The 27,640-nt window shown below is 52.7% G+C and overlaps 1 protein-coding gene across 1 annotated transcript; it reads right to left on the bottom strand.

Moving 5' to 3' along the window:
• Positions 1 to 29: 29 nt before the first annotated feature.
• SERINC4 (serine incorporator 4) lies at positions 30 to 26,513 on the bottom strand. The gene is made up of 12 exons (XM_038420797.2): positions 26,220 to 26,513; positions 18,754 to 18,921; positions 18,368 to 18,546; positions 18,168 to 18,247; positions 17,338 to 17,431; positions 16,899 to 17,110; positions 15,072 to 15,167; positions 13,906 to 14,032; positions 4,754 to 4,826; positions 4,109 to 4,160; positions 3,135 to 3,285; positions 30 to 1,084 (listed from the first exon to the last, which is right to left on the bottom strand). Exons 1-12 carry the CDS (start codon positions 26,244 to 26,246, stop codon positions 868 to 870), a joined length of 1,476 nt encoding a protein of 491 aa, XP_038276725.1. The 5' UTR covers positions 26,247 to 26,513; the 3' UTR covers positions 30 to 867.
• Positions 26,514 to 27,640: the final 1,127 nt, after the last annotated feature.

Raw genomic sequence — 27,640 nt, 5'->3', positions numbered from 1 at the left:
CCTGCAGGCCTACACACACTCACACAGGCTCAGCTCAAGGCTTTATGTAGAAACAGTCACCCAGGAGCTATTTACAGGCCCACTTGCCTTGCACTGCATGACCGGAGTGCAGGCTGGTGTGCCTCCAGAAAGCAGGACAGTCACCAAAGTGGGGCAGCCAGGCCATAGCACCTGCAGGCCTCCAGGCAGGCTGGGGCAGAGCCTTACAGATGCCCTCTCAAGGCCAAGATAGCAGGAGCTGTGTGAGGGGTATGGTGAGTGTCCAGCCCAGCCACTGCCCTGTGCTCTGGGGCTTACACTCCGCACGTGAAAGACATCCTGCCTGAGGAGCCCCCGGCTGGAGCGGAGAGGGGCAGGTCTGACTAGCAGAAGCTGCTAGAGACAAGCCAGTCCTGTGCGAGGTCCCAGAAGGCCAGCTTTCCAGCCTAGGCTTCCGTGATGATGGTTGTATGACTCCATGCTGAGGCGATGTCCCTGGACCGCTGGCGCTGCAGGAGTTCCTGCCCAGGGGCAGCCCTGGACCCAATCTGGGCTCTGGCTTGGATTTCTCGGCAGTTTCCTACCCCCCAATGGCAGTGGTTTGGGCGAGCCAGTGTGCGTCATCCTCGAGGCTGAGGCCAGTGGGCAGAGCAGGACTGGTGGGTGCTGCACTTGCCGGAGTCCACAGCTCCACCTGGGGGCTCTTCGGTACATGGAGCCAGTCCAGAGCCATGTCTGGCAGGCAGGGAGGGCAGTCCTGCCCCCCAATCCTGAACTGGCTGCTTGGGCCCTGGCCCCAGTCCCTCCATCTCCATAGCCTGCAGCCAGCTGCCCGGCCCAGCGCTTGCCCTGGACTTGCAGCACCTTGTCCGGTCCCAGCAGCAGGGGCTACGTGGAGACGCTGATCGGCTGGAGTGGGTGCCGGCGTTGCAGCATGCGCAGGGGCGGGCTGCCCCTCCGGCGCTGGCGGAAGTTGGAGCAGCACAGGGGGCCCCGGAGGAGCCAGAAGTACAGCAGGATGCAGGCCCAGCACGAGGCCATCTTCACCCAGAATGTCGACCAGCTGCCGTGCGTGAAGGTCGTTTCCAGCTCCGCATTCTCGTAGCTGGTGGGTGGGAGAGAAGAGACACTGAGACGGGGGGAGCCCAAAGGGGATTAACCCTGGCACAGAGAACATTTGGCCCCCCACACTCTGGAGCTGCACTGGAGGAGCCCTCCCTGCCCGGCTCCTCGCTGCCTGTGACCTTCCTGAGACTCCCTGACAGTGGAGGATTATCCAATGGGCCCCTGTGCCCAGGGGCTCCAGAAAAATGGGCACCCCAGCAGAAATCTGCCATGGGGTGGCAGAAGCCCGAACCCCTCGCAGAAGCCAGGGGGAGGAGGGTCTGGGACGGGAGTAGCTCTCATTCCCTGCTGTGGTCAGGGGACAGAGCTTCTCTGGTCTTGGGGCTGCAGTGTGGGAGGGGCAGAAAGGAGCAAACAGGTTGTGGGGTCATGGGGGGGACACTACAGAATGGGGTGGGACTGTGGGTGAAATGGGCAGGGCCGCAGGGGAAGGCATGGAATGGGGTGGGGTCAAGGGGGAAGGGGCAGAACAGGGTGGGGCCGTGGGTGGGGCCGCAGCAGAAGGGGCAGAATGGGGGCAGGGCTGCAGGCGGAAGGGGTCCCTGCACTTGCTCTGGTCCAGAGCCCCAGGAGACCTTAATCCACCTCTGCTCCCTGCCACCTGCCAGGCCAGGGCAGGGCCTCCACTCCCTGCAGAGCACATCTACAGGCCCTGGGGAGGGGGCAGGTGGCCAGACCAGAGCCCCCACCCCTGGGTCCCACTGGCAGCAACCAGATGCAGGGGAGGTGCAGACCCAGGAGAGGCCCAGTGTCCAGGGCAGCTCTTACTACTGCCCAGATACAATTTCTGGCCTGACAGGGGGCAGAATCGGGGCGAGGGAGAGGAGGAGGAGCAGGGGCCAGGGCCAGAGTGCCAATGCCCCCCCCTTCTACCCAGATTCCAGCACTCCTGGAGGGGGGGCCCAAATTGGCCAGGGCTCCTAGGCATGGCGCCCGTGGGCCTGTGTGTTAATCCACAACTGGGGTGTAGTAGGAAGAGAGCCTGAGACATAAGCCCTTGTATCAGAGGCCTGGTGTGAGGCCTGAACTAAAGTAGTGGTCAAAGCTTTGCTGATATAAAGCAAAGTCAGGCTGTGAGCTAGAGGCAGGCCCTGCTCACAGAACCTGGCAAGAACAGGGCTGATATTGCAGAACACACACATTCCTAAGTACGGCAAAGTACAAGAATATAGACGCAAACACACTCCAGAAGGGTGGTGCCAGAACACCCCGATACCAGCACATGCTCAATAGAGAATAGGAACACGTTGACCCATCCTAGAGAGAAGGTCAGGACAACAGCATGATGGATTGAGAGGTTTTGATCGAACCAACAGGTACAAGGCAGGGGGTGATGGTTAGCTACCTCAGAGGGTGGTATCTAGGTACATCAGGGGGCAGTAACTAGCCATGTCAGAGGGGCAGTACGTAACTTGTTTCTATCTGTGTATAAAGAGGTATCTCAGAGGGAGCCTCTTTGGCCAGCCCAGGAGGCAGTGGAAAGTCCCACCACTAACTGAGCTGCATCCATTGTCATGGGCATACATGCACTGAGGTTTCCAGGCAGGGCAGGAGGTGAAGGATCCACATCTGACGCACCATGGAGTCCTTGTCCCTGGATTTGATGAGGGCAGAAGGACTGACGCCCCGATGCATGGCAGCGACTGGGGATCATCAGTCATAGGACCTGTTACAAGCCTTCAAAAGCTGGATCTTTGTGCAATTCAGCAGTCCCTCACCGCATGACGCTGGGGCACTGGAGTCAGCATGAACTCAGGAGAATGGCTAACGAGTCCCCAGCCCTCTTCCTACGACACAGCATGCCCTGGCACCGCGCTGGGGCCAGCAGACTTGGGAGGGCACATGAAGGGCAGGCCAGACCCTGTCTGCTGGCAGCACTGCTGAGATCACAGCCTGGAGCCATAACAGGCCGAGAATGGGGAAAGGAGAGGCAGGTCCATCCCCTGAAGGTAGATGCCCTGGAGACCCAGGGTCCTTGCTGTTGGATGTGCCAGGCTGGCTGGGGCCACGCAGCAGGGCAAGGGCCTTACCTGAACCAGTTGGTGAGGGTCATCATGACGTAGAGCGAGGCGAGGAAGAAGACTAAGTGGAAGGTCGAGTAGCTGTAAACGACATGCTGATGCTCATTGTAGATGATCCTCTGCCCCCCTGCAGGCCCCTCCTCCTGCTCACGTACCTGCTCTGCGTCCAATGAGAACGCCTGGTTACCTACAGCCCTGCCCCCAGTGACCCTTCCCGCTCACAAACCCACTCTTTGTCCAATGAGAGCGCCCGGTTACCTACAACTCTACCCCCCAGTGACCCTTCCCGCTCACAAACCCGCTCTTTGTCCAATGAGAGCGCCCGGTTACCTACAACTCTGCCCCCCAGTGACCCTTCCCGCTCACATACCCGCTCTGCGTCCAATGAGAGCACCCGGTTACCAGGGAGCTACCAGGCTGATGAGGTGGGGGTGCAGGAGCCTTGGATACCCACACCCCTAACTCCAGACCCAGGGATTCTGTCAGGGATAGAGGTTCCTTTTCTGCTCAGCCCCATCTCACTATTTACTAAGGGGCTGGTTCAGGTTCTGTGGGGGCCACAGGTCTGCCCCCCCCCCCAAGGAAATGAGCTTTCCTGCTGTTCTCATCAACAGGAAAGCGCTGCTGCTGTTACACATACTGTGAGTGGGACCAACACCACGATACCTACATGTGAGTGATGCATGCACTCTGGTGACAGGGACGCTTGCCGTACAACAGAACCTGTCCCCTGCAGCACAAATCTTTCAGGGCTTTTTTGTCAAGGCCCTCATATGCTCTTTACGCACATTTCCATATCCGAGGCTTCCCCCTTTGGAGGACAGGACACTCCTAGATTACACCCTAGGGCCTGCATCCCGAGGGCCCACCTCCCAAAGCCATGCTTCCTTAGAGCCCATGCCCCCTGCTCCAGGCCATGCTCCTTAAGGGCTCACACTCACCTTCCCCAGGCCTGTCCCACCTCCCCTAGCCCAGGCACTCACCTTCCAGCTCTTCCCCTGTCTTGTCAGAACAACAGAAGCAACAGGAGGGTTTCTGTAAAGAAAAACAGAAGGTTTGTGGCAGCTGGAAGGGGAACAGTTATCAGAGCACAGGGACTGGGCTGGAGCCACATTGCTACAGGGCTGGAATTGGAATCAGAACCAGACCAGGGTGGAACTTCATCTGGACTAGGCTGGGCTGTCTGGGACAGAACGGCTTCAGAGGCAGAGCCGGGGGTTCACCTCCAAAAGAACATTTCATTTCTAATAGTGGGTCATGCAAAGAAAACAGAAGCCCCTTGGCCAGGCCTAGACACAGTCTGCGTCCCCTGCCTGCTGTCGGCTAGCTGTACTCAGACTGCATGGGAGCTGGTGGGTACTTTCCAGCTTGGGTAGGCCTAGCGTGCTAGCATGCTAAAAATAGCAATGTAACCACCATGGTACAAGCAGCTGCAGGGTGCCGGGCAGGTTCCTAGGGTTTCAGACAGGATTGTCTTGGGGTGGATAGCCCATCCACAGCCCGCAGACAGGCAGAAGATGAGGGACAAGGCTAGGTGCAAAGCTGAAATGGGTGTGAGGATGAGAGGGGGATGAGATGAGGTACGGGGACAAGGACCCCAGACAGGTGCAGGTAGAATTCCTACTCACTTTGAACTCAAAGCTATAGACTTTGATCATCCACAGGGGCCCAAACATCTCGGCAAGGTAGGAGGCCTCGTTACTGCAGCATCAATAGAGAGGTAGAATCTGTAACTCAGTAGCAATTCATTCTCCTGTATGGTCTACTCAGCCCTCAGGGATGCGCCGCCACCACCACCTACTGCTATGGGGCGCTCTGCTGCTGCCAGGGATGTAGCATCCCACTTACCACCGGGGCCACTGTGCTGCTGCCAGGCTTGGGCCAGCATTGAGTCAGGGGGTAGAAGCGTCACTCATTCCCCAGGCCCCGCTGCACAGGCCTGGCTCGAGCCAAAGCTATTGCGAAATGGAAGGCAGAAATCTGGGGGAGCAAGTCACCCTGCATGTCCCCCCACACATCACCTCCGCCCAAATCTTTTTCAGTTCCTGCTTCCCAGGATAGAGTCCCCATCCGGCACCTGTGGCCTGCATTCGGTGTTCCTAGATGTCTACATTTACCTTTAGCTGCAGCTCAATACTTATTATTTGCTTGCACTCATCAAGCAATCCAGATGGCTCTGAACAGTGCCCTGTCCTTGCCATTATTTCCCACGCCCACAGCCTTTGTGGCTTCTGCAAATGTTATCAGGGTGAAGTTTTCTTCCAGGTCATTAAAAAAAGGTTAAACAGTATAGGGTCATGTCCCAGTCCCTGCAGCACACCGCTAGAAACACTCCCACTCAGTGATGATTCCCCACATAAGTCTTAAAAAGTCAGTGTAGCAGTTAGCCAGTTTTTAATCCCTTTTCACTGTGCCATGCTAATTTTGTACTGTTTTAATTTTTAATCAAAAAGTCTTACAAAAAACTATTACATCAGCACTATGTACTACTATGCACTGCTACAGAAGAGGGACCGAGCGGCTAGGCAGCAGTTCTGCAGAAAAGGACCTAAGGGTTACAGTGGACAAGAAGCTGGATATGAGTCAGCATTGTGCCCTTGTTGCCAAGAAGGCTAATGGCATTTTGGGCTGAATAAGTAGGAGTGTTGCCAGCAATCGAGGGACTTGATTGTTCCCCTCTATTCAATATGGTGAGGTCTCATCTGGAGTACTGTGTCCAGTTTTGGGCCCCACACTACAAGAAGGATGTGGAAAAATTGGAAAGAGTCCAGCAAAGGGCAACAAAAATGATTAGGGGACTGGAGCACATGATTTATGAGGAGAGGCTGAGGGAACTGGGAATATTTAGTCTGCAGAAGAGAAAAATGGGGGGGGATTTGATAGCTGCTTTCAACTACCTGAAAGGGGGTTCCAAAGAGGATGGATCTAACTGTTCTCAGTGGAAGCAGATGACAGAACGAGGAGTAATGGTCTCAAGTTGCAGTGGGGGAGGTTTAGGTTGGAAATTAGGAAAAACGTTTTCACTGGGAGGGTGGTGAAGCACTGGAATGGGTTACCTAGGGAGGTGGTGGAATCTCCTTCCTCAGAGGTTTTTAAGGTCAGGCTTGACAAAACCCTGGCTAGGATGATTTAGTTGGGATTGGTCCTGCTTTGAGCAGGGGGTTGGACTAGATGACCTCCTGAGCGCTCTTCCAACCCTTAAAGACCATAGAATAGAATCATAGAATCTATGAACCAAAACTTGTAATCTCAGCAAAAAAGATTTCAAATCAGCGTGACAAGATCTGTTTTCCATAAGCCTGTAACAGGGATCCCTTCGTCCTCCACTGCAATGCACCTGCCTCTGGGGTGGAACACAAGACCAGCTTAACTAGGGCTGCCAACACTGTATTTCAAAAATAAGGGACTGTTTTCCTTGCACCCCCACCCCCTGCCATCTCCTAATACTATTATTACTGTTGTTATAGTCAACATTAATACTAATCAGGACTCCCCTCCATTTGCTGGGGTATTTCTTGCCGCTTTTTGTAGCGCTCAGCAACTCCCCAACTTGTTGTCCAGAAAGGAAGAAATAAGGGACGTCCCTTGTACTAAGGGGCTGTTGGCCACCCTACACTTAACAGCATGCAGCGTCATTGCACGTATCCCACTGGCTTCGAACAAACACACGGCAGAATGGAATCAGGCCAGAAGACCAGGGCTTACAGCTATTCCCTAGCTGTCTGCACAGCAGTTTAATTGGGTGGGCGGGGGGTCCCCTTCTATCTCCTAACCTGAGAGGCAGCAGCACTCCCTGGGCATGGTGCCAGCACCACGACTACGTCACCCACGCTCCATGGAGCCCCTGGCCATTGCTTGGCCGGTTCCCCTCCAGGACTGACTCACATCGCCAGGGTTAGTCTGGAAGGTCTGACAAAGACAGCCCCAGTGGCACTAATGGGTTTCATTTGCCCAAGAGATGATTACGAGGTGATGTGCTCCTGGTCTAGAAGAACCCTCACACAAAGAGGTTTCTGAGAGCTGTTTAATTTAATGTCCAAGGCAAAACAAGATCCAGCGGCTGGAAGCTGAAGCCAGGCTAGAGAAGAGGTGCCAGGGAGGAACAAGGTCCCTGGGAATGTGGTGAATTCTCCCTCACTTGGAGTCTCACAGTCCTGACTAGGTGTCTCTCTGTAGTCCAACTGGCAGTGAGGGGAGGGCCTCTGGGCTGTGCTGAGTGGGGCAGATTGGAGGTCACAGGGGGTCCCTTCTGGCCTTACAATCTGTGACACTGACAAAGTGGGACTGTTCTTAATGTTTCCTCTGAATATTGTGGGGGTGTCTCAGTTTCCCCTGTTTCAGAGTAGCAGCCGTGTTAGTCTGTATTCGCAAAAAGAAAAGGAGTACTTGTGGCACCTTAGAGACTAACAAATTTATTAGAGCATAAGCTTTCGTGAGCTACAGCTCACTTCATCGGATGCATTTGGTGGAAAAAACAGAGGAGAGATTTATATACACACACACAGAGAACATGAAACAATGGGTTTATCATACACACTGTAAGGAGAGTGATCACTTAAGATAAGCCATCACCAACAGCAGGGGGGGGAAGGAGGAAAACCTTTCATGGTGACAAGCAAGGTAGGCTAATTCCAGCAGTTAACAAGAATATCAGAGGAACAGTGGGGGGTGGGGTGGGAGGGAGAAATACCATGGGGAAATAGTTTTACTTTGTGTAATGACTCATCCATTCCCAGTCTCTATTCAAGCCTAAGTTAATTGTATCCAGTTTGCAAATTAATTCCAATTCAGCAGTCTCTCGTTGGAGTCTGTTTTTGAAGCTTTTTTGTTGAAGTATAGCCACTCTTAGGTCTGTGATCGAGTGACCAGAGAGATTGAAGTGTTCTCCAACTGGTTTTTGAATGTTATAATTCTTGACGTCTGATTTGTGTCCATTCATTCTTTTACGTAGAGACTGTCCAGTTTGGCCAATGTACATGGCAGAGGGGCATTGCTGGCACATGATGGCATATATCACATTGGTAGATGCGCAGGTGAACGAGCCTCTGATAGTGTGGCTGATGTGATTAGGCCCTATGATGGTATCCCCTGAATAGATATGTGGACAGAGTTGGCAACGGGCTTTGTTGCAAGGATAGGTTCCTGGGTTAGTGGTTCTGTTGTGTGGTGTGTGGTTGCTGGTGAGTATTTGCTTCAGATTGGGGGGCTGTCTGTAAGCAAGGACTGGTCTGTCTCCCAAGATCTGAGAGAGCGATGGCTCGTCCTTCAGGATAGGTTGTAGATCCTTGATGATGCGTTGGAGGGGTTTTAGTTGGGGGCTGAAGGTGATGGCTAGTGGCGTTCTGTTGTTTTCTTTGTTGGGCCTGTCCTGTAGTAGGTGACTTCTGGGTACTCTTCTGGCTCTGCCAATCTGTTTCTTCACTTCAGCAGGTGGGTACTGTAGTTGTAGGAATGCATGATAGAGATCTTGTAGGTGTTTGTCTCTGTCTGAGGGGTTGGAGCAAATGCGGTTATATCGTAGCGCTTGGCTGTAGACAATGGATCGAGTGGTATGATCTGGATGAAAGCTAGAGGCATGTAGGTAGGAATAGCGGTCAGTAGGTTTCCGATATAGGGTGGTGTTTATGTGACCATCGCTTATTAGCACCGTAGTGTCCAGGAAGTGGATCTCTTGTGTGGACTGGTCCAGGCTGAGGTTGATGGTGGGATGGAAATTGTTGAAATCATGGTGGAATTCCTCAAGAGCTTCTTTTCCATGGGTCCAGATGATGAAGATGTCATCAATGTAGCGCAAGTAGAGTAGGGGCATTAGGGAACGAGAGCTGAGGAAGCGTTGTTCTAAGTCAGCCATAAAAATGTTGGCATACTGTGGGGCCATGCGGGTACCCATCGCAGTGCCGCTGATTTGAAGGTATACATTGTCACCAAATGTGAAATAGTTATGGGTCAGGACAAAGTCACAAAGTTCTGCCACCAGGTTAGCCGTGACAGTATCGGGGATACTGTTCCTGACGGCTTGTAGTCCATCTTTGTGTGGAATGTTGGTGTAGAGGGCTTCTACATCCATAGTGGCTAGGATGGTGTTTTTAGGAAGATCACCAATGGACTGTAGTTTCCTCAGGAAATCGGTGGTGTCTCGAAGATAGCTGGGAGTGCTGGTAACGAAGGGCCTGAGGAGGGAGTCTACATAGCCAGACAATCCTGCTGTCAGGGTGCCAATGCCTGAGATGATGGGGCGTCCAGGATTTCCAGGTTTATGGATCTTGGGTAGCAGATAGAATACCCCAGGTCCTGGCTCCAGGGGTGTGTCTGTGCGGATTTGTTCTTGTGCTTTTTCAGGGAGTTTCTTGAGCAAATGCTGTAGTTTCTTTTGGTAACTCTCAGTGGGATCAGAGGGTAATGGCTTGTAGAAAGTGGTGTTGGAGAGCTGCCTAGTAGCCTCTTGTTCATACTCTGACCTATTCATGATGACGACAGCACCTCCTTTGTCAGCCTTTTTGATTATGATGTCAGAGTTGTTTCTGAGGCTGTGGATGGCACTGTGTTCTGCATGGCTGAGGTTATGGGGTAAGCGATGCTGCTTTTCCACAATTTCAGCTCGTGCACGTCGGCGGAAGCAGTCTATGTAGAAATCCAGGCTGCTGTTTCGACCTTCAGGAGGAGTCCACCTAGAATCCTTCTTTTTGTAGTGTTGGCAGGAAGGTCTCTGTGGGTTAATATGTTGGTCAGAGGTGTGTTGGAAATATTCCTTGAGTCTGAGACGTCGAAAATAGGATTCTAGGTCACCACAGAACTGTATCATGTTCGTGGGGGTGGAGGGGCAAAAGGAGAGGCCCCGAGATAGGACAGATTCTTCCGCTGGGCTAAGAGTATAGTTGGATAGATTAACAATATTGCTGGGTGGGTTACGGGAACCATTGTTGTGGCCCCTTGTGGCATATAGTAGTTTAGATAGCTTAGTGTCCTTTTTCTTTTGTAGAGAATCAAAGTGTGTTTTGTAAATGGCTTGTCTAGTTTTTGTAAAGTCCAGCCACGAGGAAGTTTGTGTGGAAGGTTGGTTCTTTATGAGAGTATCCAGTTTTGAGAGCTCATTCTTAATCTTTCCCTGTTTGCTGTAGAGGATGTTGATCAGGTGGTTCCGCAGTTTCCTTGAGAGTGTGTGGCACAAGCTGTCAGCATAGTCTGTGTGGTATGTAGATTGTAATGGATTTTTTACAGACTATGCTGACAGCTTGTGCCACACACTCTCAAGGAAACTGCGGAACCACCTGATCAACATCCTCTACAGCAAACAGGGAAAGATTAAGAATGAGCTCTCAAAACTGGATACTCTCATAAAGAACCAACCTTCCACACAAACTTCCTCGTGGCTGGACTTTACAAAAACTAGACAAGCCATTTACAAAACACACTTTGATTCTCTACAAAAGAAAAAGGACACTAAGCTATCTAAACTACTATATGCCACAAGGGGCCACAACAATGGTTCCCGTAACCCACCCAGCAATATTGTTAATCTATCCAACTATACTCTTAGCCCAGCGGAAGAATCTGTCCTATCTCGGGGCCTCTCCTTTTGCCCCTCCACCCCCACGAACATGATACAGTTCTGTGGTGACCTAGAATCCTATTTTCGACGTCTCAGACTCAAGGAATATTTCCAACACACCTCTGACCAACATATTAACCCACAGAGACCTTCCTGCCAACACTACAAAAAGAAGGATTCTAGGTGGACTCCTCCTGAAGGTCGAAACAGCAGCCTGGATTTCTACATAGACTGCTTCCGCCGACGTGCACGAGCTGAAATTGTGGAAAAGCAGCATCGCTTACCCCATAACCTCAGCCATGCAGAACACAGTGCCATCCACAGCCTCAGAAACAACTCTGACATCATAATCAAAAAGGCTGACAAAGGAGGTGCTGTCGTCATCATGAATAGGTCAGAGTATGAACAAGAGGCTACTAGGCAGCTCTCCAACACCACTTTCTACAAGCCATTACCCTCTGATCCCACTGAGAGTTACCAAAAGAAACTACAGCATTTGCTCAAGAAACTCCCTGAAAAAGCACAAGAACAAATCCGCACAGACACACCCCTGGAGCCAGGACCTGGGGTATTCTATCTGCTACCCAAGATCCATAAACCTGGAAATCCTGGACGCCCCATCATCTCAGGCATTGGCACCCTGACAGCAGGATTGTCTGGCTATGTAGACTCCCTCCTCAGGCCCTTCGTTACCAGCACTCCCAGCTATCTTCGAGACACCACCGATTTCCTGAGGAAACTACAGTCCATTGGTGATCTTCCTAAAAACACCATCCTAGCCACTATGGATGTAGAAGCCCTCTACACCAACATTCCACACAAAGATGGACTACAAGCCGTCAGGAACAGTATCCCCGATACTGTCACGGCTAACCTGGTGGCAGAACTTTGTGACTTTGTCCTGACCCATAACTATTTCACATTTGGTGACAATGTATACCTTCAAATCAGCGGCACTGCGATGGGTACCCGCATGGCCCCACAGTATGCCAACATTTTTATGGCTGACTTAGAACAACGCTTCCTCAGCTCTCGTTCCCTAATGCCCCTACTCTACTTGCGCTACATTGATGACATCTTCATCATCTGGACCCATGGAAAAGAAGCTCTTGAGGAATTCCACCATGATTTCAACAATTTCCATCCCACCATCAACCTCAGCCTGGACCAGTCCACACAAGAGATCCACTTCCTGGACACTACGGTGCTAATAAGCGATGGTCACATAAACACCACCCTATATCGGAAACCTACTGACCGCTATTCCTACCTACATGCCTCTAGCTTTCATCCAGATCATACCACTCGATCCATTGTCTACAGCCAAGCGCTACGATATAACCGCATTTGCTCCAACCCCTCAGACAGAGACAAACACCTACAAGATCTCTATCATGCATTCCTACAACTACAGTACCCACCTGCTGAAGTGAAGAAACAGATTGGCAGAGCCAGAAGAGTACCCAGAAGTCACCTACTACAGGACAGGCCCAACAAAGAAAACAACAGAACGCCACTAGCCATCACCTTCAGCCCCCAACTAAAACCCCTCCAACGCATCATCAAGGATCTACAACCTATCCTGAAGGACGAGCCATCGCTCTCTCAGATCTTGGGAGACAGACCAGTCCTTGCTTACAGACAGCCCCCCAATCTGAAGCAAATACTCACCAGCAACCACACACCACACAACAGAACCACTAACCCAGGAACCTATCCTTGCAACAAAGCCCGTTGCCAACTCTGTCCACATATCTATTCAGGGGATACCATCATAGGGCCTAATCACATCAGCCACACTATCAGAGGCTCGTTCACCTGCGCATCTACCAATGTGATATATGCCATCATGTGCCAGCAATGCCCCTCAGCCATGTACATTGGCCAAACTGGACAGTCTCTACGTAAAAGAATGAATGGACACAAATCAGACGTCAAGAATTATAACATTCAAAAACCAGTTGGAGAACACTTCAATCTCTCTGGTCACTCGATCACAGACCTAAGAGTGGCTATACTTCAACAAAAAAGCTTCAAAAACAGACTCCAACGAGAGACTGCTGAATTGGAATTAATTTGCAAACTGGATACAATTAACTTAGGCTTGAATAGAGACTGGGAATGGATGAGTCATTACACAAAGTAAAACTATTTCCCCATGGTATTTCTCCCTCCCACCCCACCCCCCACTGTTCCTCTGATATTCTTGTTAACTGCTGGAATTAGCCTACCTTGCTTGTCACCATGAAAGGTTTTCCTCCTTCCCCCCCCTGCTGTTGGTGATGGCTTATCTTAAGTGATCACTCTCCTTACAGTGTGTATGATAAACCCATTGTTTCATGTTCTCTGTGTGTGTGTATATAAATCTCTCCTCTGTTTTTTCCACCAAATGCATCCGATGAAGTGAGCTGTAGCTCACGAAAGCTTATGCTCTAATAAATTTGTTAGTCTCTAAGGTGCCACAAGTACTCCTTTTCTTTTTTCAGTTTCCCCTGTGCAGGTCTTAAGTATCTAGGTGGTGGGATAGGGGATGTAATTGTTGCAGAGCAAAGGGCCAGGGTACATAAATGGCGACACTCTGTCTCCTGGCCACTGATGGCCTGGGCCCTTCCCCCCTGCAAGGTGAGAGCTAAAGGGTTGGAGAACAAAGGAATCCGGTGACTTCCTGGCCCGGGAAAGGGACAAAGCCCAGAGGAGGGGGGGCTGGAGAGAGTTTCAGTTTGGGGCTGGCTGGGGACACGGAGTGAAGTGCAGACGTGGTTGTCTGGCTCACTGCCCCCAAAATGGACCCAGCTGAGGGGTCCTGTTCTCTGTACCTACAAGCTCTGTGTTAGACCATGTTCCTGTCATCTAATAAACCTCTGTTTTACTGGCTGACTGCAAAGTTGGGGTGCAGGACCCTCTGGCTTCCCCAGGACCCCGCCTGGGCGGACTCGCTGTGGAAAGCGCACGGAGGGGCAGAGGATGCTGAATGCTCCAAAGTCAGACCCAGGAAGGGGGAAGCCGGGTGAGCTGTGTCCTGCAGACAGGCTGCTCACAGAAAGGAGACTTCCCCAGAGTCCTGCCTGGCGTCATGGGGAGCAGCTCCAGAGCATCGCCCAGGGACACCGTGACAAACACTCCAGAAGCTCTGAAGTGGAAATGGAGCCCCAGGGTCTGTGGGAACCTCCCCTGACAGCCTGCCTCAGGCGGCCCCTACAGCTGACCAGAACAGTAGATGAGCATACGCACCACGCCAAGAGAACACAGGCGTACATGATGGTGGCTCCCAGGATGGCAACTGTGGTGTCTTCTGTCTGCAGCCCGTCCTTGCTGACGCTAGGGAAACAGATGGTGAGGTTCTGCCCCTTGTACAGCACTGCAGGGTGGGGAGACAGCAAGACAGGTAGTGAGGGAGCTGCAGGCCTGGATCCCTGGCTGGGCTCCCAGCTGCCTTGCCAAGGCAGGCGCATGGGGCTGCACTATGATGACCAGGTGTCCAGTTCCCGACATCCAGTCGAAAAGGGATCCTGGCTGGCCAGGCCATTGACTATCTGGTTGGTGGTGCAGCAGGGCTGGCAGACTCCTTGCTAGCCTCCACTCCACACAGTTCCCAGGAAGCAGCTGGCATGTCCCTCCTCTGGCTCCGACGCATAGGGCAGGGGCGGGGAACCTAAGGCCCATGGGCCAGATCCGGGCCCGTGATTAATTTCATCCAGCTCATGGCACCCCCCTCTGGGGCAGGAGCTGCGAGTGCCAGTTCATCCCGCTGCAGGGGGAAGCCCTGAGCCTCCGCATCCCTCCGGGCGGGTGAGTGGCCCGCAATTGATTTTTTTCTGTGGGTCAATAGCCTATGGCAGGAAAAAAAAAAAAAAAAAAAAAAAAAAAAAAAAAAAAAAGGTTCCACACCCCAAAGCCCTCACCCCCAACTGGAGTCCTCGCTCCACCTCCACACACCCCAACCCTGTTCCCCTTCCCACCCTCTGAACCCCTCAGTCCCAGTCCGGAGCACCCTCCTGAGCCCCAGAGTCTGCCCCCCAGCCAGAGCCCTCACACCCCAACCCCAAGAGCCCTCCTGCATCCTAAACTCCTCATCCCTGGCCCCACCCCAGAACCCGCACTCTCAGCCAGAGTCCTCACCCCCTCGCGCATCCCAACCCCCTGCCCCAGCCTGAAGCTCCCACACACACTCTGAACTCCTCATTTCTGACCCCACCCCAGAGCCCATACCCCCAGCTGGAGCCCTCACCCCCTCCCGCACTCACCCCCCTGCCCCAGCCCCATGAAAGTGAGTGAGGGTGGGGGAGAGCGAGCGATGGGAGAGTGGAGTGAGCAGGGGTGAGGCCTCAGCGGAGGGGCAGGGCAAGGGTGTTTGGTTTAGTGTGAGTAGAAAGTTGGCAGCCCTAGGCTGCACTGACCTTTTTCGGGTGGGCGGCTGGACAGGGCCGAGAAGGTGAGGTACATGACATAGCAGCTGATGATAGATGCTTGCAGGAGACCCGAGCGGGGCTGTTCTGCATGGAGAAGGGAGAGTCAGCTGCTTTCCCACAGGTCAGAGGCCAACTACAGCCCAAAACTGGCCAGAGCAGCCCTCCCTCTTACACCAGTCCTCCAGCAGCCCCAGAACCCACTGCCCAGCCCCCCATGCAGGGCTCAGGCAGGCTGGGAGAGGTTGGGCATGCAGGACACACAGCATCTCTTGCATGCACACATGCTATGCTCGCACACACACGTGGCTTCACTTGCGTACACTGTTGCTTGCACATGTACATACAGTGTTGATCACACATGCATGACTTCACACAGTCACTCGCACACATGTGCCTGGTGTCATTTGCAAACATACACAACATCACTAGCGCGCACACACACACACACGTAGCTTCACACACTCACTTGCACACAGTGTCACTCACACATGGTATTGCTCACACATGTACATGGCTTCACACCCGCACATGTTGAGACGGTGCCAAATGATTATGAATTGCTGTGACTGATATGAATAAATGTGACAAGCATGAGTTTGGTATAGCTTGGCATGTCTGAATGTGTGAGAGGATTCTGGGAGCAGGATTCTCTAAGCATTAGATAAATGGAGTGCAAATTTACTGGAGGTGCTGAAACTGCACTGGAATGGTTAATAACAGCTCAATAGGTGTGTATGTTTTAACCCTGAATTTTGGAAAACAGCAGAACATTAGCTCACAAAGTAAAGAACACATAAAATCATGTGATCAGTGGGTTTAGCGCAAGTTGACATGGGTCAAAATGACCCTTTTTGGATAACATCACGCTAAGAGCTTAAGTGAATGATTTATGAGAGGGTAAACGATGGCTGAGCATTGGTCTGTGTGTCTGCTTTGCAATCCCTTCCAAAATATTAATGAGAATATACCAGTAATAAATGCCTACGAGGCATATTTCTGAGACATGTGACTTCTTGGAGAATAAAACAGTATAAGTGCTAAGCAAAGTAAATGAGTCAAGACTAATTTCCCCATTTAACATCTGAAGAGGTTTGAGACGGAGACAGAAGTTGTCGGGGTAACGGAGACCCTGCCTCGGGGGACGTTTGTGTCATCCTAGAATCAGAGGGCTCAGAGTGACCAAGACTCTGCTTCGGGGGACAGACAAGTACCTGAGAGAGGAAAGAAGAGAAGAAGTCTTCATCTAGAAGTGGTAGATACGTCTGCTTTGTCAGTAACAGTTACTGAGGGTTTATCCTTGGGAAGCTAAGGCTTGTAGGAAAGGATGTAGACCATGTAACCTTAATTGCTTGTGTGATTCTCTCTCAAATAAATGAACTGTGCATTAACCATACTGTAGCCAGGTCTTCACTGGTACCGATAAACATCTGCCCAGCTGTGGGCCATAAAAGATCTGTTTTGACAGCACACATTGTCACTTGCACAGGCACACAAGTCATTGTTTGCATACACACACACACGCACACACATGGCTGCACTCACAGAGTGTGATTTGCACACACACGGCATCGCACACACAGAACAATCCAGAGTTACGGCTGACAGTTCTGTTTCAGTCCCAATCCTGGGTCCTGGAGCTACCACCTCCCCCTTGGGGGTGCAGTGAAAAGCACCCCACCCAGCGCAGCCCGGGGGCAGGTGGACATTCCAGGCCCAGCTTACAGCCACCCACCCAGAGAGGTGTTAGAAATCTGAGTGGCAGCCCACATGGCAGGCAGCGTCTCAGCGGGGAGGAACCCCACCCGAGGCACTCACTGAGCCGCACGCAGGGTGTGATGGAGAGGAAGGACAGGAGCCCACACAGGCTGACATTGAGGGTGAGCAGGGCCTTGTTGAGCAGGCAGCCAGCTGGGTGGGTGTAGTACTTGTACAGGAAGGAGACGGCGATGGAGGCGATGGCGTAGAATCCGAGCGTGGCCAGCAGCACGGCCAGGTACCAGCGCTTGTCCTGGGACGCGCCCAGCAGCCTGCAGAGAGAGGGAACAAGCTGAGTGAGGGGCTAATGCAAATCTTTAGCAGCTTGGGAAGGGCACAGGGCCAGCAAGCCTGGCATACAGAGTCTCCCTGCAGGGCACAGACTCCCAGAGGCAATGGGAGAAACCACAGCTGCAGAGGAGCTAGAAAAAGGTACCTGGAAGAGTCCCCATGGCCCAGCCCCAGGATACCCCACCGTGCGCCGGGGGAGCGGACTCACCAGTTCTTGTTCCAGGTATGGGCAAAGGCTGTGATCAGCACCAGCTGGATGAGGATGAAGGCAAAACCGCCACAGATGCCCACATAGTGCCAGGCTATCAGTAGGTGAAGCAGTGAGAGAGGGAGCAAGGTCAGACACACGCCTGGCCATGGCCGAGCCCATCCCTGCCTGTCGTACAGATCCACCAGGACCCGGCCATGCCACATAGCCAGCCCAACTGTGCTCCACCTCACCCAGTCCCTACCCACGGGCAGATAACACCCCCTCCCCGCCAGGAGGAGGGGCCTGAGCAGCTGAGTGAGGTGGTGAACTTCATGGGGTGGGAGACTAGCTCACTGGGGCAAGGTGGAGCCGAGGGGCACACAGGACACCTGCCCAGCTTTGCAGAGCAGTCAACAGGGTCTGGCCAGGCACTGGCTCTGGGATGGCTGTTAGGCCTTTCCCATCTCTAATTCCTAAACAAAGGGGAGTGAGCTCAAGCCGCTGACCTGGAGAAAGTGGGGCTATGTGCCAGGCCCCAGTTCTCTGCGCTTGACCCCTCGCCTTGAGGGCTCTAGCCCCAAGCCAGGCCCAGGAGCTGGGACCAGCAGTGGCCCTAGGGGCTTTCTCCTCTGGGAGTATCGACTCCAATCCAGTCCCAGGGCAGGGACTGGCTGGCTCAGGGGGGTGGAGAATGGGACCTGGGGCCCTTCCCTGCTAGCGGGCGCTGGCTCCCACCCGGCCCCAGGTCCGTAGTAACTGAAGGCGGCTGCTTTCCTGGGCGTGCTGCTGGGGCAGTCCCTATGGCCCCAATCCAGGGTGGGGCTGGGTTCGTGTCCATGGGCTGGTACCTTGCAGGAAGCGGTCATCAGGGATGAAGAAGGCTGCTGCACAAAGCCCAACCAGAATCAGCAGCTTCAGGAACCAGAACCTGCAATGAAGGTCAGAAGTCAGGGAGCCCCTGGCCCAGCCCAAGCCCCAGCTCCTTCCAGCTGGGGCCAGCTCCAGCTCAGTGCGCAGAGCCAGGCCCATGGGCGTGGGGGTCTCTTACCCATTGTGCAGCAGGGCGCGGAAGCTGCTGCTGGATTTCACGTTGATCAGGAAGACAGCCTGCATCAGGTAGAAGCAGGCGGTGCCGAAGCAGACCCTGTAGACTGCCGAGTAGCCCACCAGGAGGTCACAGTCCATGCCCCGGGGGAGGTGCTCACAGAGCAGGGCGTAGAAAGGCACCTGCAGAGGTGGGAATCACAGGGACAGATCAGCCGGCGCTGCCACCTGCCTGAGACAGCCTGGGACAATGCAGGGCCACACCTGCCCCTTGGGGTTCACTCTGCCTGGCCCACAGCCAGGGCGATACTCCGGGGAGCTGGAGAGAGCAGACCTACGAGTCGCAGAGCCAGACGCCAGCACGGGGGCCAGCAGCCAGGCTCCACTCACGTTCTCCTTGACGGCTTCGGAGATGGTGCGGGAGAGCATGAGGCAGCACACCGTGGAGGCCAGGACGTGGAAGAGGGTGTAGAGGATGCGGCTTCCCGTGGAGACCTTAATGCTGGGGCAGCAGGAGCAGCAGAAGCCGCAGGGGGCTGGGCCGCAACAGCAGCAGATCTGAGGGATGAAAGACAGCGGAGTCACACCGTGGGCCTGCATCCCGGCTGCCCAGGGCGAGGTGTAGGGGCTGGGGGTCACCGCGATGCTGGCTGGGGTGATGGGGCAGAAGAGGGTGTGAGCCAAGAGGCCGCTGAGCTGTGCCACAGGCCTGGGGATTATTGGGCAGCACTGTGCGGACACTGACTCACCGGCCCAGCCACCTTCAAGGGGGGAGCTGGGCCCCACTGGTAGCAGGCCCCTGCCCTACAGGAAGCGACCCCAGTGGGAGGGGGTTCCACAGCCAGACCGTCTCGGAGGGAGGCCATGGGGCTGTGCCAGGCATAGCAAGGGGCCTGGAAAGGGGTGCTGGGGCCAGGCTCACCTGGTTGAAGAGCGAGTTCATGAGGCAGCTGCAGAGGTGGCTGCGCCTCAGCATTTGGGGGAAGAACATGGCTGGCAGCATCAAGGGGCTCTGCGCCTCCGGCGGTGGCAAGGAGGCAGGCTCAGGGACGCCTCATGTTGGCACCAGCGCCAGGGGAAGGGGCTTTCCTGCCCCAGAGGAGGCCCAAAGGGCTGCACTGAGGCAGCTACCTCCTGTGTCTTTCCTGGACAGGTCCCTGTCGAATGGCCAGCGCGAAGGGGGAGCTGAGCTGAGCTGCTCCTCAATGGGATTAGTGGGGGATTGGGAGGCTCTGGCCAGCCCTGGCCATCTGTTCCTGCCGGCGGGCCGGGGGCAGCGCTGCAGGGCAGGGCCAAGCCCAAGACTCTCCTGATGGGATACCCAGCCTGCACAGGCTCCTTGTCCCCAGCTGATGCCAGACAGAGACACAGAGCTGCCCCGGGCCCATCCGCAGCTGATCCAACCTGCTGCCCTGGACAGCTCCCCACCGTGCCTCTCCAGCAGAACACAGCCCCCTCCCCATCCCAAGTGCCACTGACTGCCCCAGGCCTTCCAGGGGGGAGGCAGCCCCTGCTCTGGGAGGGATTAGGGCTGCTAATTGGCTCAGGATTTCCAGACTCACCTCCTAGTGGGTGGCCAGAGCCCAGGAGATGGGAAAGGCCCTGCCCCCAGCCTCCTCATGGAGAAGTCCAGGCCAGGTAGCTGAGAACTACCTCTCCCAGTAGCCCAAGCCCTGGCCACAAGGGGCATGGACAGCAAACCCAGATTCGTTCAGGCCACACTACAAGCTGCAGCTCCTCAGAGCCCCTCTTGTGCCCAATGCTCTCACCTGGAAGGGCAGGGCATACAGAATGGGCTGGACCTCCCCAGGGCTGGCCACATGGACCCCACCAGAAGGCCCAGGCAGTGTGGTCTAGGGGAGGGGAAGGGAGAGGTTACATCACCCAGCCCCTGCAATGCAGTTGGGCCAGGCAGAGGGCATGGGCACCCTTTGGCTCCTACCTGGAGCTTTGATGTGTTTGCTAGTCATCGGGCTGTATGCCCCACCCTAGGGGGCCACCTCCTTGGCTTCCTGGACCCTAAAGGTGTAGCAGCGCTGGGATGCAGTGAGCTCCTAGCTATACTTCAGAGAGCTCTTCCAGCTGGCCAGAGCAGCAAACCAGGTTCTTGAGCTGTGACACACAACAGGCTCTGCTGCTGGTTTGTCTTTGCCGAAGCTCCACAGATGGGTTTGGGGCAAGCAGGATCAGCCTTCTAGGCGGCTGGGACAGCTCTGGGATGCAGTGGGATTTGGATGAGTGATGTGTATGCCCATGACTCAGCTGGCATCACTGAAACCTGGTAGGATGTCTGCATGATTGGAACATTCAAAAAATCACTGGTTCTGACCTGCTCAGGAAGGCAAGAGTGGGTAACGGGGTGGGGGGCACTCAGCCTCAAACACCATTTGCTGTTCAGATTTACTGATAATCTGACCACAGCATCTCTAATGCATATGGATCAATGTGCTAACTAATAAAGCCCAGCTGGCCATACTGGTGGACATCTGTTACAGATCATGGAATCAAACCAGAGACCAGGATGCTGCTTAAACACATCTGTAATGTGGGGAAATAAATGCTCTGTTATGGCAGAGGACTTCAGTCAGGGAGACATGTCAGAGAGCTCATGCAGCCATTAGTAAACATCACTGGAGTTTTTATAAATGATGGTAACACAAATGGTAGTGCAGCCAATGCAGAGCAACCCAATTTTGGACCTTTGGATAAATATGAATCAATCACTGGACTGGAAGTTGGTGGTTGCCTAGGGACCAGTGATCATAATTTGATTACATTCAATAATCTAATCTATATCTATCTATCCTCAGTTGGGACTGTGCTCCATTTGGCCGTATTGAATGAACTCATAAAAATTATACATATACATACACATACATACATACATGGTGCTTTCCCCAAGCTGAGGAATATTGTATGTATGTGAAATTAATTGAGAGGAAAAATGTGAATGAACATAGAGAGCTCTTTAAAAAGAGTTTATTACATGGCCGAAAAGACACGATTCCACAATAGAGAAAGAGGACAACTTTGGTTAAAAACCCATCCTCGTTCAGAGGGGAAGTGAAGGTAGCAATTAGAAACAAAGCAAAATGTAACAAATGGAAAAATGGGAAGTAAATAGCAATCTATATAAACTAAAAGAAATTCAGTATAGAAAATTTCTAAGGGAAGAAGAAGACATCATGGGGGAGAAAAATCTATGTCTGGCAGGCTAAAGACAACTAGGTCTTTTTTAAACTATATCAGAAAAAGTAAAATCCAAATAATGGCATAGGCCCATCACTAGACGGAGATGGTAAATTAGTTAATGATACCGCAAAGGCAGAAGTGTTCAATACATATTTCTATTCTCAAAACAGAAAAAGGAGTACTTGTGGCACCTTAGAGACTAACAAATTTATTTGAGCATAAAGCTTTCGTGAGCTACAGCTCACTTCATCAGATGCATTCAGTGAAAAATACAGTGGGGAGATTTATATACACAGAGAACATGAAACAATGGGTGTTACCATACACACTGTAAGGAGAATGATCACTTAAGATGAGCTATTACCAGCGGGGGGGGGGGGGGGAGGGAAAGAGGGGGAGGAAGAAAACCTTTAGTAGTGATAATCAAGGTGGGCCATTTCCAGCAGTTGACAAGTACATCTGAGGAACAGTGCGGGGGGGGGGAGAAATAGTTTTACTTTGTGTAATGACCCATCCACTTCCAGTCTCTAAGCCTAAATTAATGGTGTCCAGTTTGCAAATTAATTCCAATTCAGCAGTCTCTCCTTGGAGTCTGTTTTTGAAGGTTTTTTTGTTGAAGAATTGCCACTCTTAGGTCTGTAATCGAGTGACCAGAGAGATTGAAGGGTTCTCCAACTGGTTTTTGAATGTTATAATTCTTGTCCTCTGATTTGTGTCCATTTATTCTTTTATGTAGAGACTGTCCAGTTTGACCAATGTACATGGCAGAGGGGCATTGCTGGCACATGATGGCATATATCACATTGGTAGATGTGCAGGTGAACGAGCCTCTGATAGTGTGGCTGATGTGATTAGGCCCTATGATGATGTCCCCTGAATAGATATGTGGACAGAGTTGGCAACGGGCTTTGTTGCAAGGATAGGTTCCTGGGTTAGTGGTTCTGTTGTGTGGTGTGTGGTTGCTGGTGAGTATTTGCTTCAGATTGGGGGTCTGTCAATAAGCAAGGACTGGCCTGTCTCCCAAGATCTTTGACAGTGATGGGTCATCCTTCAGGATAGGTTGTAGATCCTTGATGATGCGTTGGAGAGGTTTTAGTTGGGGGCTGAAGGTGATGGCTAGTGACGTTCTGTTATTTTCTTTGTTGGGCCTGTCCTGTAGTAGGTGACTTCTGGGTACTCTTCTGGCTCTGTCAATCTGTTTCTTCACTTCAGCAGGTGGGTATTCTAGTTGTAAGAATTTCTATTCTGTATCTGGAAAGCAGCAGAATGACACTCATATCATGTGAGGATGATTAAGTATTTTCCAGTCCATTTGTAATTATATGTGGATTTCAAATAATTTAAAATATTTATACCCAGTAGACGTTATCAAGCTAAGATAACTTACACCTAAGAGTCCTAAAAGCGGTGGCTGAGGAGATCTCTGGCCTGCTGATGTTAATGTTTAATACATCTTGGAATACTGGGGAAATTCCGGAAGATTAGAAGAGTGCTAATGTGGTGCCAATATTCAAGAGGGGAAAATGGGATGACCTGGATAACCAACGGCCAGTTAGCTTGACATCAATCCTAGGCAAAATAATGGAAACGCTGATATGGGATTCAATCAATAAAGAATTAAAGTATAGAAATAGAATTAATGTCAGTCAACATGGTTTTATGAAAAACTGGTCATGTCCAACAAACCCGATTTCTTTCTTTGATGAGATTACATCACATCACCATGGTTACCTTTATCAAGCAAATGTACTTCAACTTTAGTGAGGCATTTCATACTGCCTTCATGCTACTCTGATTAAATAACGAGCTCTACACAATATTAATCTATCATGTGGTAAATGCATGAAGAACTGGCTAACTGGGAGTTTTTAGGGAGGCTCCACAGGGGTAAGTACTCAGCCTGATGGGGCTCCACATGTTGATCAGTGATCGGGACGTAAATATAAAATCCCTGCTGATCACATCTGCGGATGAACAAGGGTTGGTGGAGTGGTAATGAACAGGGAGGACAGAGCCATCGGGATTGCTTGGTAACCTGGGCCCATTCAAACTAATTGCATCTTAATCCAGCCGAATACAAGAGAACGCATCCAGGAAGGACTGCCAGCTGTGCCTGCAGGATGGGGAGCTGTCTCCTGGGAAGATGGGTCTCCAAGAAGGCTTGTGGGGTGACAGAGGATGGTCCCGCTGTTCAGGTGCTAGCCTCAGACTAGGGAGACCTGGGTTCAGTTCCTGGCTGTGCCATAGATTCCGAGTGTGACCCTGGGACAGTCACTTGGCATCTGTGCAGGGGGCTGACAGCCTGGCCTTGCTGCACAGGGGTTGTGAGGATGAACACATCAAGGACTGCCAGGTGCTCAGCCACTCCAGTAATGGGGGAAGAAATGTACTGATGGTAGGTGGGGTAGTGGGTGAGGACATCCACAGGCTCTCCCAAGGCGAGGCAGTAGCAACACAGCCAATGTGATGCTTTGGATATATAAACAGCTGAGGAGGGAGGCGACTCAGAACATACCAGCTGCTATAAGGCTGTTTGACCCAGCGGTGAAGGATAGAACCAGACCGATGGCTGGCAGCTACTCAGCCAAACTCAAACCAGCCGCTGTCCATGCTGAGCCAAAGTGAAACGGTGCAGTAAGACACAACCTTGCCCTCCAGGCTGCCAAGGGCTCTTTTCATTGCTCTGTACTCTATGCCTGGCTGCAGTCCCAGGGCCTCACTGTGTTGGGCACTGTAGAGACAAGAGACTGCTCTGCCCCACAGAGCTACAGCCAGAGCATAGGACAAGAGACAGCCAGGACAGACACACAGAGGGACAGACAGGGCCACAAAGTGACAAGCAGCAGCTGAAACAAGACCATCAAGGGGCATCCCCACTAAGTAGCTCTGCACTGGTAGTAACCCCTGACTTCACCAGAGAGCCATGGACGTCTGGTGGTTCTGCTCAACAGCCAGCTGGCTGGAAGCAGGAACTGAACAGAAGAGACTGCGGGCTGGTGCTCTCCAGCACCTGAAGGAGGGGACCCAGCTAGAGGAGAGGGCAGGAGGGCTCTCAGGAGGGAATGCGGTGAGTCACTTTCACAAGCAGTGCTTGGCCATCCCTGTGCTGTCTCACAGTACATGCATACATGAGACGTTCCCATGCAAAGCCCACGTTCCTGACTTACCTTCCAGGTGTCCCCGAAGGGTGAACCTAGGCGCCAGGCACGCGCAGTGGGAAGGCTGGGGAAGTCTCCGCACAGGTCGTGGGGTTGGGGCAGCTGCACTGCAGAGGCTCACATCCCAGGGAAGGGTTTCAGACAGGGAGTCTGCACATGAGCAAAGCCAGAGACGGGGCCTGAACGCTGCACAGACCTAGCCAGCTTGGGAGTGTGTGGGAGCCAATTGCATCAGGCTGCTGACCATGCACAAGAGGGCCTGAGTCCAGGCTGTGATAGGAAGATCAGTCTCTAGGGCGGGCGGCAGAGTTGGAGAGCACTAAACTCCCACACCTCCGGCTGCATGCAGCGCTCCCCCTTTGCGCCGAACATGGCCCCCTTCTCAGCACATTGCACTGGGAGCATCTACACGGTGGCTGGCCTGGATGGCTCTAAGCAGAAAGGCAGGTTGAGTGGTAGAGCAGGACAGGTGGGGAGTGGGTGTTGGGCAGGATGCCCTGGGGAAAGGATGTGTGCCCACACATAGCAACAATGGTCATCCCCAGCAGCATATCCTGGCTGCCTGTGGCACCTGCATCCTCCTACACACACTGCATCCAAGGAGTCATGGAACTGGCTGCCCACCCCAAAGCTGTTGGGCCACCCAGGGCACAGGGCACGGCTGGGCGGGGACACGCTGGTCACATCTGGGAAAGGAGGCGATTGGTTCTCAGCCCGGCTTGCTAGCCGCAGGCATAGGGCTCAGGCTCCCAAGGGCCAACAGGGAAGGAGCACAGGCAGGTCCCTAATGTGCTGGGGCTCTGGGTCTGAAACAGCCCTGGGGCACAGGCACCAGCCTCACCACACGAGGTATCAGCTGGCACTGGGGCAGGCAGAGCACCTGGCGCCTCAGGGCAGAGAGAGCCAATGGTGGGCTCCTGGGGCACCACATGGGGAGGAGAGGGGCACAAACTGGGGCAGGGTCAGGGAAGCAGGCACACACCATGGGGAGGGCTGGGGTAATGGGATTAAGAATAAACCACCAGACAATAGAAACGGCAGAGAGTCCTGTGGCACCTTAGAGACTAACAGACGTATTGGACCAGGAGCTTTCGTGGGTGAACACCCACTTCATCAGATGCATGGCGTGGAAATTTCCAGAGGCAGATATAAATGGGCAAGCAAGAATCAGGCTAGGGATAACAAGGTTAGTTCAATCAGGGAGGATGAAGCCCTCTTCTAGCAGCTGAGGTGTGAACACCAAGGGAGGAAAAACTGCTTTTGTAGTTGGCGAGACAGTCACAGTCTTTGTTTAATCTGGCATCCAGGCCAGAACCCCATTTGTGTGAGTCCTAACTGGCTAAGCAATGGTGCTGCATGGCTGTTAAAACAGTTGCCACATCACACCCCAGAAGTGGCTGCAATTCATTGAGAGCAGTGATCCCTGGGGTGGTTCAGAGACAAGCCCTGTAAATACCAGCAGGGTATTCCTTGTGGCTCCTGGAAGGGGGCCACACTCCAGCTTACCTGTGCCTTACAGCAGCTGGCTACCATCCCCTCTGCAGGCCTGAAGCCACCAGCTCCCCAGATGCCAAATGTGCTGCTCTAGCCCCCAGGTCATCAGTCCTGGGCCTGACTATCCTGCTAACAGCACATCCCTGTAAAACAGGTGGAGACTGGCAAATGCCCCCAGCCCCTCCCTGCTTCTGAAAAACTATCCAAAGTGGAAGCCAATTAGAGAGCAGCCTGTGATTGGCTGAGGCTTGGTAGACCCTCCCCCTTCCATGATCTCTGGATGACTCTTGTCTTTCCATCAAGAGTGATTAAATTGGGAACCAAACCAGTCTCTTTAACCCTCTTACCCAGCAGAAATAGAGAGATTAGCAATCCGGGAAAGGAGTCTGCTCCTGCCAGCACAGACAGCGAGCGCGGGAGGCATTTTGTCACCTCCAGAAAGTGCGAAGAATGCAAAGGACCATATGAGATGCCCAGTGCAGGCAGGGAGAACAGAGCCTCTTTTGGCCTCCCCCTGCGCTGTGCCTGGCTGAGCCCTGTGGAACAGGGACGCATATGCTGCCCATCTGAGAGCTGCCGATGGAGGTCCCAGTCCCACATCAGCACTAGAGAAATAGTCACTAAGTCAGCTCCGTGGGTCAAGGACCAACAGCCCTGAACCCAGGGTCAGCAGCTGCCATTTCAACCCGTTACAACAATCGTTTTAGCAGTGCCAGCTCTCCCCTCCCTGTGCCCCTCCAGCCTGGGAAACGGACAGCACCAGGCACACAAAGCCACAGTGATCAGTGCAAAGTAAAGTACCCAGAGGTTACTTACTCAGGCTTACACCTGACCGGGTTCTAAATTACCAGTATCAATGCAAGAAAGAGACCTGGGGTCTAAGCACCTTGCTCAGTGTGTAGCTGCAGTCAGAAGAGCAAAGATGTTTGGATGGAATGGGATGGAAAATAATACAGAGAATATTCTAATACTTTTATATATATATCTCTCTGGACCAGCCTCATTTGGATCCTGTGCACATCCTGAGTCACCCCATTACAGAAAGGGTCTAGCAGAACTAGAGGGGCTCAGAGAAGGGTGGTGAGAACATTTGGGGCCTGGAGAAATTGCCCTATAAATGCAGATTGAAGAGACTGGACTGATACAGAGAGGAGACCAATAAGAAAGGCTGTGATAAAAGTTCATAGCAGACAGATTGGGAGCATCTGTTCTCCTATCTTGTAACACAACAAAGAGGGGACACCCTAGTGACACTGAAAGGTGAGTAATTTAAAACCCAGGCAAGGAAACAACTTATGTCACCTAACCTGTAATTAGATTGAGGAACTCATGGCCACAGGAAGTCATTGTGGCTAAGAAGGGGTTGGGCATTTCTATGGAGAACAAGAATATTCAGTTACCCTAGTTAATGCAACCAAAGGGAATACTAAGCG

The sequence above is a fragment of the Dermochelys coriacea genome, chromosome 10 (assembly GCF_009764565.3).
Source record: "Dermochelys coriacea isolate rDerCor1 chromosome 10, rDerCor1.pri.v4, whole genome shotgun sequence".
Classification (NCBI taxonomy): domain Eukaryota; kingdom Metazoa; phylum Chordata; order Testudines; family Dermochelyidae; genus Dermochelys; species Dermochelys coriacea.
This window is presented reverse-complemented; position numbering and strand designations above follow the sequence as displayed.

Coding starts and splice junctions, on each gene's coding strand:
- SERINC4 (XM_038420797.2), bottom strand. CDS start 26,246: ATGGTAGCCAGCTGCTGTAAGGCACAG. Junction 17,111..17,337: donor CATACCTGGAACAAGAACTG/GTGAGTCCGCTC, acceptor CTCTCTCTGCAG/GCTGCTGGGCGCGTCCCAGG. Junction 4,827..13,905: donor GCCTGTGTTCTCTTGGCGTG/GTGCGTATGCTC, acceptor TTGATGCTGCAG/TAACGAGGCCTCCTACCTTG.